The sequence below is a fragment of the Ctenopharyngodon idella genome, chromosome 23 (assembly GCF_019924925.1).
Source record: "Ctenopharyngodon idella isolate HZGC_01 chromosome 23, HZGC01, whole genome shotgun sequence".
Lineage (NCBI taxonomy): Eukaryota > Metazoa > Chordata > Actinopteri > Cypriniformes > Xenocyprididae > Ctenopharyngodon > Ctenopharyngodon idella.
Genome location: NC_067242.1, coordinates 13254721 through 13269285, shown reverse-complemented (window position 1 = coordinate 13269285; position 14565 = coordinate 13254721). Strand labels below are relative to the sequence as shown.

At 35.9% G+C, this 14565-nt stretch overlaps 2 protein-coding genes across 2 annotated transcripts in view; one reads left to right on the top strand and one right to left on the bottom strand.

Annotated features, from left to right (window-relative positions):
• Nucleotides 1–5453: 5453 nt before the first annotated feature.
• ghsrb (growth hormone secretagogue receptor b) lies at nt 5454–9313 on the top strand. Its single transcript, XM_051881738.1, has 2 exons — nt 5454–6852; nt 8006–9313. The coding sequence occupies exons 1-2, from the start codon at nt 6060–6062 to the stop codon at nt 8311–8313; spliced, it is 1101 nt and encodes a 366-aa protein (XP_051737698.1). The 5' UTR covers nt 5454–6059; the 3' UTR covers nt 8314–9313.
• Nucleotides 9314–11482: 2169 nt separating this feature from the next.
• Nucleotides 11483–14565, bottom strand: part of fndc3bb (fibronectin type III domain containing 3Bb) — a 67921-nt gene continuing 64838 nt past the window's right edge. Inside the window, exon 26 of the mRNA XM_051881737.1 lies at nt 11483–13517. Within this exon, the coding sequence (XP_051737697.1) occupies nt 13218–13517 (300 nt within the window). The 3' untranslated portion in view covers nt 11483–13217. The remainder of the gene's footprint in view (nt 13518–14565) is intronic.

The window sequence follows — 14565 nt, the reverse complement described above, 5'->3', positions numbered from 1 at the left end:
TGCTGAGCAGGGTTTGTTGATGAGTCCGCGTTCAAAGTATATTTTTTCAAAATGCAGCACTTAATATCCAAGCGGTGCTGTCGGAGTTATATATCCTCCCGCTATTGTCGCTGTAGTAACTCAGGAACAAAACTTTTAACCAATGCCACGATCCAACAACGTGTTCTGTTTATCTTCCGCATGTGTGCACATGTACACAGACGCACATCTGTCTCGAGTCTCGACCATTAACGCAGCAAGCCATATTATTTTATAATTGTATATATTATTATTTTATAATTGTATAAAATAATCTTGAAAAAAAAAGCACAAACATGGCAGAGATGCCAAATTCAGCGGCTGGGTAACATGACGGCTCACAGACAGCAGCGGCAAACCTGTCACTCAAGAGACCACGCCCTTAATTATGCAGAACTTTAAAGGGTTAGTTCACCTAAAAATTAAAATTCTGTCATTAATTACTCACCCTCGTGCTGTTTTACACCAGTAAGACCTTCGTTGATCTTCCGAACACAAATTAAGATATTTTTGTTTAAATCCGATGGCTCCGTGAGGCCTACATAGGGAGCAATGACATTTCCTCTCTAAAGATCCATAAAGGTACTAAAAACATATTTAAATCAGTCCATGTGAGTACAGTGGATCAATATTAATATTATAAAGCGACGAGAATATTTTTGGTGCGCCAAAAAAACCAAAATAACGACTTATTTGTGATGGCCGATTTCAAAACACTGCTTCAGGAAGATTCGGAGCGTAATGAATCAGCGTGTCGAATCATGATTTGGATCGCGTGTGAAACCGCCAAACTGCTGAAATCACGTGACTTTGGCGCTCCGAACTGCGGATTCGACACGCTGATTCATTATGCTCCGAAGCTTCCTGAAGCAGTGTTTTGAAATCGGCCATCACTAAATAATTTGTTATTTTGTTTTTTTTGGCACACCAAAAATATTCTCGTCGCTTTATAATATTAATACTGAACCACTGTACTCACATGAACTGATTTAAATATGTTTTTAGTACATTAATGGATCTTGAGAGAGGAAATGTCATTGCTCCCTATGCAGGCCTCACAGAGCCATCGGATTTAAACAAAAATATCTCAATTTGCGTTCCGAAGATTAACGAAGGTCTTACGGGTCTGGAACGGCATGAGGGTGAGTAATAAATGACAGAATTTTCATTTTTGGGTGAACTAACCCTTTAAGGCTTAATATAATTTAAACAGATGAGTTCACCCCCCTCAGAGTTGTCATGAAGGGTAAAATTAGCTGTATAAACCAAAACCACAATTTGATCCAGGCTGTAAACATGTTTTTTTCTGCAGATAAAGTTGGCCATTTTAACATTCTGCTCTCTTTTGGAGCCTGTTTCTAGTGGCTAGTCGATGAATCGCAGTTTAAGTCACTTCCGTATTGGTTTCAAGAGAAACTGGGGGAGGTTGCCGCTTGGTTGCAGGCTTGCCTTCAAGTGGCTTTGGCAGCGATCCCTTCTCCACAACATTGCTCGGCGTGGGTTTCTCTCAGTAAGCGTGGAGTGAGAAAACCCGTAATGGGCTCCGGTCCACTAATTTACGGAGTTCCAGGCTGGGTTTCAGTGTGTGCTCTTCTGTGGAGACATGCAAGTTGGCGAAGAACTAAACCAACTGGCCAATTTTGTTGAATATTTTCTTAAAACTTTTGTTGAATAATGAATATATTAACATATTTCAAAACACTGCTTCAGGAAGCTTCGGAGCGTATCGAATCAGCGGTTCGGAGCGCCAAAGTCACGTGATTTCAGCAGTTTGGCAGTTTGACATGCGATCCGAATCATGATTCGACACAAAAGATTCATTCTCCGAAGCTTCATGAAGCAGTGTTTTGAAATCGGCCATCACTATATAAGTCGTTATTTTGTTTTTTTGGCGCACCAAAAATATTCTCGTAGCTTTATAATATTAATATTGAACCACTGTACTCACATGAACTGATTTAAATATGTTTTTAGTACATTAATGGATCTTGAGAGAGGAAATGTCATTGCTGGCTATGCAGGCCTCACGGAGCCATCGGATTTCAACAAAAATATCTTAATTTGTGTTCCGAAGATGAACAAAGGTCTTACAGGTGTGGAACGGCATGAGGGTGAGTAATAAATGACATTATTTTCATTTTTGGGTAAACTAACCCTTTAAATAAATAAAACGGTAATTCATTTAGGGTTAGTATAAGGGTTAGACAGCTAAAAACAATGCTTTTAAGGCTACAAAATTAGTTTGCGGCAGACTTATCAACAGACCGACTGCAGCAGAGGTAACACCGCGGCTGTCTCAAAGCCCTGTGAGCTGCCTACCTATACAGCGTTCTTTAGGCATCACAGACGCCCTGATACCAAACAAAAATGGCTGCGTAGGCAGACTACTCACAAAATTTCAGCTCATGTTCTGTTTACCACGCACAGATGAGGGGTTCACCTTTTCACTTCTTTTTAAATTTCCTTATCATGCTTTTATATTGTATGTAATAATTCATATGGTTCTAAGATTATCAGGCATTTTATCACAATTAATCTTGTTTACTAAAGCACTGAATCTTATCTTGCATCAGCAGGCATGATAGTCGGGCCCCTTCATGCATGCCAAACGTGCCTATAGTGTTACTACGATTTTAAAGACACAAAGGAAGCATTTTTTCCTTCCTTGCTATTGTAAACATTCTGATGGTCAGAAGAGAGTCTGTACACATAGCAGGAATATTTTAAATTATTGACATTATTTATTTTCAGGATGGTCGTTTGTTTTCAGTAAATGTGTGGCTCCAAAGATGATAATGGCCAAAACATGTCTCAAATGTTTTAAAATATTTTGTGTGTGTGCAAATTATATACCAAACCAGATGCAACTTGCTGTCTGTCAGGGCTGTTGTTATAATCCACACCTTGAAATCCAATATAGGCCAATATATTTAACCACATAGACAAAAGAAACACAACTTTTTTTTGCTCAAATTCTTTACGTTTTCAACATTTCTTGAAATATTTTGAGCTAGGAATATGAGAGGTGTCCACATACTTAAATCACATAGATGCGGACGCACACCCCTTGTCTTTTAAATGACAATGCTGCCATCGTGTGGTGAAAATCGGAAGATTAGTGTTCCTTACCCACCTCATGTCATACATTTTTCCTTAATATAAATACACGTTTAAGAAATGTGAGTAGTTTCAGTTTATCAAAAATGCAGATATTTTAAACAGACATTTTTGAAAAGCAAACCACTTAAAATTCAAAATAAAGCCTCTGTGAAATCTGTGGCGTATGGAAGACCGTTTCATCCACATTTGAGTAAAAAATATAACTTACGTCATAATAATGAGAAAATTTCTCATATTATGACTTAGTATCTCATTATATTGAGAAACCTTCTCGTAATAATGAGAAACCTTCATAATTAATGATTTCTTAATGATAAATTGCACTTTGTAGATTACAACGTGCCATGTTTGCTGTTCTCGCATTTACAGCGATTTGACCAGCAGATGGCGCTAGCTTGCCACTCCCTTCTGATCTCCTGCTTTGCGCATGCATTAAAGTAATAGGAAGTTTCTCATCAGGTGTGTTTGACTTGAAGCTGCGCTGCGAAGACCGATCGGTGTATGACATCAAAGTACCGCTTTCGAATCACTCTCGCGGTACTCTGATGTCATACACCGACAGATGTTTGCAGCGCGGTTTCAAGTCAAACACACCTGTTATTATAAGAAACATAGGCTGTGTCCGAAATCACCTAGGCTACTATACCCTCATTCACTTCTCCCTACATTAGTCCACTAATATAGTTCATTTGTGAGAGTGTACCGGAAAGGCTGCTACTTTTGCATAGTTTGTATAATGTTTAATAATTCTTTGAAAGTTAGCAAACTGGCAGCTCCAGTAGTAAGATTTAAGATTTATCTTGAACTCTGTCATGGAAACTACCAATAAACCTTAATTAAATAATTTAATTACCAAATAAAAAGGAATTTATACCTGTATGATATTACACTGTAGCCACATTGGACCAGGAGTTTGGAAAATGGATTAATGGATGATTCAGCAGCGGGCGCCATCTTCTGGTCAGACGCGGTAATTATGTGTATTATCGGTATTCTAGCCATTGAGCGCACATCGGTTAACCATGCATTGTTGTGGTGCATTGTAGGATTGAATGAGAGCACTTGATAATGTCAGCTATGGTTTCAGACACCCCTACAAATGGCTATCCCCTCAAATATTGCCCTATTTAAGGGTATAGGGGGCGATTTCAGACACAGCCTTTGTCATTATTACTAGAAAGTTTATCATTATTACTAGAAACTAAAGGGATAGTTCACCCAAAAATGAAAATTCTGTCATTATTTAGTCACCCTCAAGTTGTTCCAAACCTTTATGAATTTCTTTCTTCTGTTGAACACAAAAGAAGATATTTTAAAGAATGTTGGTAATCAGACAGTTATCAGTTAGTCTCAGCCTCAGACGTCACGCCCATGGACCGTTGGTTGAACGTCTGATGCATATGGCACACTTAACTGGAAACACTTCAGGACTTTCGAAGTCATGGTCCGCCTGGAAACAAATGCCATGATGCCAAACCCCCACATGGAAGAAGAACGCTGTCGTGTTTACAACTGTGACAACGAGTGCTTACCAGGATCAACTTAACGCTGGATTTTCAAAAGTATGTGAAGTTCACGGTTCCATTGTTGCAGTAAACTTCTAATAAAATAATTTATTAGATGCATGCCAGTCTGTTATTGTAAAGACATCTATTTTACATTTTCTCGCCCCTTAACATGACGTGGAGCAAAACGAACTGTGACTGGTTGCGTTACATGTCAGTCAAACATCCTCTTGGGCGGTCACTGGCCAATGAAAGCTGCGAAAGAGTCCAGATCTTCTGCCGTCAGTCGGAAGGTCTAGCTACGCGAGACTAGTTGATGGTAGACATCGACTTCCATAGTGGGAAAAAAAAAAATACTATGGAAGTCAATGACTACCGTCAACTGCCTGGTTACCAACATTTTTTAAAATATCTTCTTTTATTTTCATTTTTGGGTGAACTATCCCTTAAAGGGTTAGAAGCGACAAGAATACTTTTTGTGCATCAAAAAAACAAAATAATGACTTTATTCAACAATGTCTAGTGATGGGCGATTTCAAAACACCGCTTCATAAAGCTTTGAAGCTTTATGAATCTTTTGTTCCGAATCAGTGGTTCGGAGCATGTATCAGTAAACTTAAAAATGACTTAAAGGTATAACCCTTTAAGTCATAATTATGAGGAAGTTTCTTACTATTATGAGATGTTAAGTCATTATTATGAGAAAGTTTCTCATTATTATGAGACTTTTTCCTAAATGTTATGACATTAACTCATTATTATGAGAAACGTTCTCATTATTATGACTTGAAGAATCAAGTGTGGCAGAAACGGGCTTCCATAGTAGCAGCATAAAATAGATAAGAGTAAAATCTTAGTTGAGAATCCAGCAATGTTTCATTAAGAACCCAAATATGGCCAAACAAACATCAACCACCAAACAACTTTCAGCACCCTGGACAGCAGCAGTCGCCGCTTCACTTACTATTTATACAAGCAAAACACGACGATTTATTTTTCTGTTACATATTCTTTTGTATAAGATGGTCTAGTCGCACCACCAGGTGGCATAAAATGATCAAATATTACCCATCACATTGCAATCCAATTTCAGTCACTCTATTAATGTAATGAGTATCTTATTTGTTAGAAATGTTAAAAACGCTAAGGAAAGTTGCAAACATACAAAATACACCGCACAGGAATAAATGCACAAATCTGCATTTCACAGTACAATTAGTCAAGGTATCCTACGCGCATGCGTGGAGTGGATCGTGTACCCCCCGCGCGCAGCTCAGGGCGCATCATTGACAGGTTACTCGCGTGCACTTCTCATACTGTGCACTGAACACCTGTAAGATGTGCATGGAAACAACAGCTGGGTGGAAATCATGAGGTGCCATTAAGCCCATGCAAATCCTCTGAAACTTCATCATAATGACTAATTGGACAAACGGGTCCAGTTGCCCGTTCAGCATCACTTTATGTGCTGAGGACATTATGGACAGTAATGCCACTGCTGAGGATATTGAGTACCCGGTCCATCTCTTCCCAGTCCCTATACTGACTGGCATCACAGTGACGTGCTCTTTCCTATTCCTCGTCGGAATTGCTGGGAACCTGTTGACCATTTTGGTGGTCACTAAATACAAAGACATGCGAACCACCACTAATCTTTACCTTTGCAGCATGGCACTTTCAGACCTGCTCATTTTCCTCTGCATGCCCCTCGACCTGTACCGGGTCTGGCGGTATCGACCGTGGAACTTTGGCGACGAGCTGTGCAAACTCTTTCAGTTTGTGAGTGAAAGCTGCACGTACTCCACCATCCTCAACATCACTGCCCTGAGCGTGGAAAGATACTTCGCTATCTGTTTTCCCTTCAGGGCAAAAGTCATCGTCACGCGGGGTCGGGTAAAAGGGGTGATTTTACTCCTCTGGACTGTGGCTCTGTGCAGCGCGGGACCCATATTCATTCTGGTTGGGGTCGAGCACGAGAACGGCACCAACCCCTGGGAAACAAATGAGTGTAAAGCGACCGAATATGCCATCCGGTCCGGACTGCTTACTATGATGGTTTGGGTCTCCAGTGTGTTTTTCTTCCTCCCGGTCCTCTGTTTGACAGTGTTATACAGCCTCATAGGCAGAAGGCTCTGGAGAAGAAAGGAGAATCCAGTCGGACCCATTTCTAGTCGGGATAAGAACAATAAACAAACGGTCAAAATGCTAGGTGAGCTCAACGATGCCCTGAAAAGTCTGACAAATACTTTGTATATTGTATTTGTATGTTTGAAAATCATATATATATACATATATATTATATGTTGCGTGGGTTTTATTCAGAAAATCTGACAAAAATATTTCTCTCTTTAAAATAATGATTTAATTTAATAAATATCTATTTACACCTAATTAGCACACTTGCTAATTAAATGCCACGTGCATAAAGCAATAAGCCACGAGATGTGATTTTAGGTTGATTTTGTTTTTTCCAAATATAGTGTTCTAATTTAAAACAATTTTATTTAAAAAGATTTATTTTATAATAAAATTATTGTAATGAATGTACATTGATTTATATTTTGACATTACAATTTACATTAATTATTAATCATAATCAGAATAAACTTTTGTTAATTTTGTGTACGGTTGTAAAGCAACGCAGCAAAAAAAAAAAAAAAAAAAAAAAAAAAAACGCGCCAAACGCTGCTCCTCCAATCAGACATAGGGACTATCTGTCCTGAAAATCTTCATTTTTGATGGTCTAAAATTCGTTATTTTCTGCCATAAACAATTAATACTGCCATACGCAATTAATACTTTTCATTAAACTATTGGATATTCTATATAACAACTTTATAGACCATTAACTATTACTTGGAACCAAGAACTGCATCTCCAACTTCCATTTAAAACGTTGAAATTGTTTATTATTATTATTATTATTATTATTATTAGCAGGAATCAAATGATTTTAATGAGAACACATACAGCGACTAGAAGTAACATGATTCCAAAACAAATGACTTTGTCCGGTTCTGAATCAAAACATATAGCTACCCAGCGAGTCACTCTTCGGGAATCAGATTCACTTCTCTTTAGGGAATCAAAACATACAACGTATGTAGTCCGAAACAAGAACGAATGACTCGAGTTCTTGAGCCGGTTCTTGTTAGCGAATTAGAAACACTTCAGTCGGATCGGTTAACGTTAGTGATTCTGACTCAGCCATAAGTCATTTTCTACTCGAAATAATTGTTACTAAGCATGTTTAAACTTTTTGAAAGAATATCGCATTTAATTTATTTATTATTTATATAGTGTCATTTAAAAAACTTTAAAACATAAAAAACATTAACTTTCTTTCTCTCTCCCTTTATCAGCTGTGGTGGTTCTAGCGTTTGTTCTCTGCTGGCTGCCATTTCACGTTGGTCGTTATCTCTTCTCAAAGTCGTCCGAGGCCAACTCTCCTTTCATCTCCCAAATCAGTGAATACTGCAACCTGGTCTCATTTGTGCTGTTTTACCTCAGCGCTGCGATCAACCCAATCCTCTACAACATCATGTCGAAGAAGTACAGGAGCGCGGCGTGCAAACTGTTCGGAGTGAGGCGCGCTCCCGGACGATCAGTGCAGAGCATCGTGAACGCGGAGAGTTTTTCGGTGTGGAATGAATACAGCTGGAGCACGTGACATAGGAAAAGACGTTTTGAAACGTGCACTTTTCAACACAGACTAAAAAGACGGAAAAAACTGAACGAGAATGAAAAGGACAGTCAACATTAACCTCATAATTTTGGTGATATTGAGATTATGCATTTAATTTCAACTATCCACTGAGTCATCTGATATCATACAAGCCATTGCATATTTTCAATTTAGCCTGTATATAGCAGTAAAAAATCATCAAACTGCTTAGCCCTGATCACATCGAATATATTAAAGTATTTTAATGCTGACTGAAACGTTTTTTTTTTTAAAATTATTATTATTTAAAATAATTATTAAAAATGTACTTTTTTTGATGGTTGCATTTTTACCTTTAGGTGCAACATACCTAGTGCATACACCAAATATTAATGCATTTTATGATAATGTTAATGCACAGGTATTACCATCATCAGCAAACACCAGCAGTGTGACGATTCCCTTTACCCTGGTATCCATGCAAACTGTACATATGTACACTACCCAAAATGCCTTAAACTGTGTGAAGTACTGGATGACAGAGCACTGTAGATGTAAGCACTCTAACATTGTACCCTATGTGGGAGAGATACAATGGTGCTGAATGATAACATCCCATGCCATTGAAAGCCCATCACGAAGCTTGTGTTATTGGATCATGTTTCATAAATGTAGCAGCCATAAAAAGTGCACTTATTGCAGGTTTGTGAACAATGCTGTGTTTGTAAGCTTTGTGTTTGAATTCAGCATATGTTACTTGTTGGCAATGACATTCTAATTAAAATTTTTCTGAAGATGCTTGTAAAACACTGAGAATCTTTGAGTGGAGACATGTTTTTGTTAATGAAAATATTTATGAAAGACATTTGATATATTGTGTCTATATGCTTTTTATTCACACTGTGATACGTTTTCTGGAACGTGTTATTGTGTAATATACATAAAGGTTTTGATGTCATGCAGTATTACTTTTAAAATTAAAATGGATTTTGTGGTATTAACTATACAGTTTGTCCCATATTCTTGGAAATACATATACATATATATACATACATATATATATATATATATATATATATATATATATATATATATATATATATATAATATCTTAACTTTGTTGGTTCTCGAATCTGATTGGCTGAGAGCCGTGTGATATTCTAGCACTCCCACCTTTTCCAAAATCCCTTTAAGACAAGTCATTTCACTCGGCGGCCATTTTTGAAACGCCTGTCGGGCATCCAAGTGCAGCTCCTTCTATCTCTTTGAATGGGGAAACATCAATTTCTCTAAAGCTGTTTGCCAAGCTTTCGATTAAATTTCATATTTGAAATCACCAATGAAATCTGACAACAACTGCCTCATAAATTTTGTTTCTAAACGCTCGAATCAGGACAAAAAACGGTATTTATCCGTCTGGATCAACCTAATGCGCATGCGCGTGCCTTATTTCGGAGGCGCGCATCTGACTGTTTCTATAGAAGCTCCAGGCCGTCAGCGGCCGTTCAGTGCTCGTGTACCCGCCGAGAACAGCTTCATCTCGGCCAGTGCATTTGTCCTTGTACAGTTAAGGGAATTTTCCATAACAGCGATAAAATAACGTCCTTTGTTTACAAAAGTCCCTTTCAATTTAAAAATCTCTTGCGACTGACTCATTTAATTTTGCCGCCATCTAATGGCGTATTAATGTAACTTTCACTCAATACAAATTACGCACTAATGGACCCTTTCTCAATACCAAATACAACATATTATTTATATAAAATAATACATATCAGGGCTCGAAATTAACTTTTTCACTTGGTAGCACTGGTGCTCCTAACTTCAAAACGTTAAGAGCACCACAATTATTCTTCTTCTTTTTTTTTTTTACCTTTATAAAGGCCTTTTTTTTTAATCTTATTAAATATATGCTTCATCTTTCATTTTAAATTCCTAAATTTGATCAATAAATTTGAGACACTATGGGGCTGTTACCAATTAAATTAAATAATTTACACTGAAAAAATTAAAACTGCATTAAATGATGTTATGAATTTGTTTAAAAACAAAAAAAATTATATATATATATATACACACACACACAAATAAGAAATGTTGGAAAGAATGATTCTTTCAAACATGAAACTAAACCGCCAGTAGGTGGCGGCAGGTGACCGTCTTATTGAGTGAGTCATTGAGTCATTCATTCAAACGATTCGTTCAAACGGTTGATTCATTCAAGAATGAGGCAATTGTTTATGAATGGGTCATTGAATCTTTGACTCAAACGATTCGTTCAAAACGCTAAATCATTCAGTAATGAAAACACGGCCGAGTGTTTCTGTGAGATGCGCGATGGTTTTGCTGTGATCTTTGGAGCTATTTTCGCTGCTGAAACAGAACAAAAAAGTCAATATTGCGTCTAAAATGTAAGTGATTTAATTTTAACTACTTGTTTATTCAACTAGTTGAATGAAATCAGTGTCACATTTCCAATCGTGATGGTGGAAGACAGCACTCTTCTTGGTCGTGTGATGTTGCTTAACTTAATTGGTTATGTGATAGAACGGTGGACCGGTCACTGTATCAGCTCACAGCAGGCACATTGTAATTAGCGAACGTTTTGCAGAGAAATGAAAACAGGTCGCAACGCAACGATTATTTGCACTCGCACACATGCTCCCATATATATTTTGAGGTCCCACGCATTAAATTTAGGGAGCATATGCGACTAAAATGGTCGCAATTGCGAGCCTTGCGTATTGAACAATATTTAAATTAACAACGATAGCCATTATAAATGACAATAGGAAATAATCGTACAATTCAGTCAAACATACAAAAGCAATCTACAGGATGCAAGTTAAATATAGCCTTAATATTAAATTATTAAATTACATTAAAAGTTTTTCGCCTGCGGCCTCGTGCCTATGGCCGAATCACAGCCATATCGCATGGCTAGTCATGTGATATTGCTCATATATATATATATATATATATATATATATATATATATATATATATATACACACACACACATATAACAGTCTTATATGACTCCTCAGCACAGAAAATCCAATGAAAATGTTTGTTTTGTGTCCTTCTGTAAAGATAAAATGTAAATAATAATAAAATAAAAACTAAAATATAAAAGCTAATATAACTGATGGTCAAATGAAATACAAACACCAAATTGTTTCAGAAATTTTTAAAAATTTATTGTGTATAAATATATTACATATATGCTACAGATACATAATCATCTTAAATACAAAGGGTAGTATTTTCAATATCTATACATTTAAATTGATATGGTAGTTTTTTTTAAATATAATGTCTACGATTATAATTTACATCAATAAATGTGACAGTTATGTTTAAAAAAAATGGTAATATGGAATGATTTTCATGAAAAAATATGCAAGCATGGAAAACTATGTCTAGGTCACTTATTACCTGATATCCAGCTAAATTAAAAAAAAAAAAAAAAAAAAACAATGAAATGAAAAAGAAAAAAGTCTGTTTTTCACTTAAGATTCTGGGTCTATAGTTCTTAAAGTAAAGTTAAAAAAAAAAAAAAAATTCTTCAAGTGTTTCCACTTCAAGTTTTCTAGTGTCAAGTCATTTCAACTTCTTTTAATCAGAAAACAATGGAATGTATGACAAAAAAAGTTCAGCAATACATATATAAGATGAAGAGTAGTTGAATGAAAGAAAGAAAGAAAAAAAAAAAACTAAAAATAAAAAATCCAAGATCTGGCTTAAACTTGCTGTTTGTGCAGATGAAATCACAAGGTTGATCAGATATCAACATTTTCAGAACCAAAAGCCAAAACAGAATAACAAACAATACAAATATATCTGAAATAAGACAGGTTAATGATGTTAAAATGCTGTGGTATATTTGAAAAAATAATAAAGATTTGTCATAACCCCCCTATAAAAAGACATGCTACATGAGGAAAATATTGAATATGACAGTTCTGATTCTTGTAATAAATAAATGAAGATTGCACTGTGATTTGCATTATAAAGAAAAAGTATATAGCATAAATAAATCCAACAAAAGTGTTACTGTATACCTTTTTTGCTCACTAACTTTGGTTAAGGGCTGATTGAACTGGTAAACACGATCATGTACTGTATGTGGCCAGGGTAAAGGATTAATGGAATACTGTAAGCAGCAGATCTGAAATGATTTGTCATGAAAGTTTGGAATTGCGGATTTAAAGGCACAGGTTCACATCACCTCTGGCCCTCACAAGTCCCTGAGGTACAAACACTCCAGACTTCACAACACTGTACATTGATGATTGATTGCAAAGACTGTCATTTGACTCTCTTTGGACTGACAGTTGCTGGTGTTTTTTGACTTTTTTCCTTTTTTTGTACAGAAGGCTCAAGGACCCCCCTTTTTCTTTTTTTTTTTTAAAGACAAATGAAAGAATAAAGCTTTTAAGAAGCTTTCAGACAGACTTTCCAGGGGCACAGATAAGGGGAAGAGAGCACTGGTGCTGTTTATCTGTCTAGACAGTGAATTAAAGATAATCAAAACTGACCATTAAAAAGAACATCCTCAGACTTCACTTTTGCATAACTTGAGATCCGAAATTCTGAGATCCACTTATTACTTTAGTGTTAAAAATCTCCTAAATACTAAATATAAAAATATGCTACAGCATCTTAAACAAAAAACAGGCACAGACGCCAAACAGTACGTTTCATCATTACTGATTTCTTAAAGCTGTAACTCACCTTATAGAAAAACTGTAAAAAACCTGTAATAAAAAATAATATGAAATCTGCTCAGGTGGCTGTTCTTAAGTGTATTTTGGTCAATGACCAAAAATATAATACTTGCATTAATGGTTTTGCAAGCTTTAGTTTCAAAACTCAAGTGACAGACAAGAACACAATGTTTCATGCCTCTAAATCAGAAGCTGAAGCAGGAAGGCCATTAAGACCGAGAGAGAGGCCACCCCAAATACTATGAGGCCGGCAAACTGTTCATCTGTGAGGGTTTTGCCCATGGGCGCCCTGGTGACGTCTGCTTCCACAACCAGTGTGGCATTAGAGCGCCGCAGGTTGAAATGGGCGGATGGGCTGAAGGACCCAAACAGCTCCTGGTGGGTGTCTGTGCAGCGCCTGCATGCAAACACTCGCACGCGGTAGTCTGTGTTCCACTGCAGGCCGAAGAGCTGGAAGGACGTCTCATCTCCCTTATACACCTAAGACACAGAAGGAAAGGAATGCATTAGCTCAGATCAAGTACCACAATCACAGTGCGTACTTTTGGATACTTAAAAATTAATAATAATAATAATAATAATAATAATAATAATAATATTATATACACACACACACACACATACAGTCAAACCAAAAATTATTCATTTTTGATATATTTTTACTAGTGGGTGCAGGACACTACAGTTCATTTATGTAAGTGAGGATAGCAAAATAAAGTAAACTGTGACATATTATACCCCAAAATTCTTCATACAGTGGACTACCAGTAAAACTGATAAAAATTTGGGACCACAAAAAGTGTTATCTGACATAATTAAGATTAATTTTTTCTGACACAGCTGAATAAACTGTATTAATGAATGAAATGTTCAAGGTGTCTGAATAAATTTTGGTTTGACTTTATATATATACACACACACATACATATTATATATATATATATACACACCCACACCAATTGTATTAATATACCAATTAATAAATATAAAAATGTAATATAAAAATAATGTATTACAATATACATGCAAATGTATAAGTGTAAATTATAATAAATAAATAAATAAATAAATAAATAAATAAATGGAAGGAAGGAGCTTTATAAATATCCCTAATTATAAAAATTATTATTATTATTATTATACAAGATGACTGGCATTAAATATAAAAAAGTAAATAGGTGAAGAATAAATAAATAAATAAATAACATACATACATATACACACACACATCCCAAATTAATATCCCTATTATATATATCCCAATTAATTAAAGTCTTATAGTAAATATAAAAATATAATATACATGTATACATGTAAATTATAATAAATAAATGAATGGCTGGATGGATGAATGAATGAAAGGAGCTCTGTAAATAATATATATTTATATTCTATCCCTAATTATAAAACAATAATTTAACAAAAATATATTGTTTTAGGTAGCTACAGCAAATGCTGCAAGAACAAATGAAGAATTAAACACGGCACAACAAGATTTTAGGTTCACTGGTCATCAGAAAAGAATCCA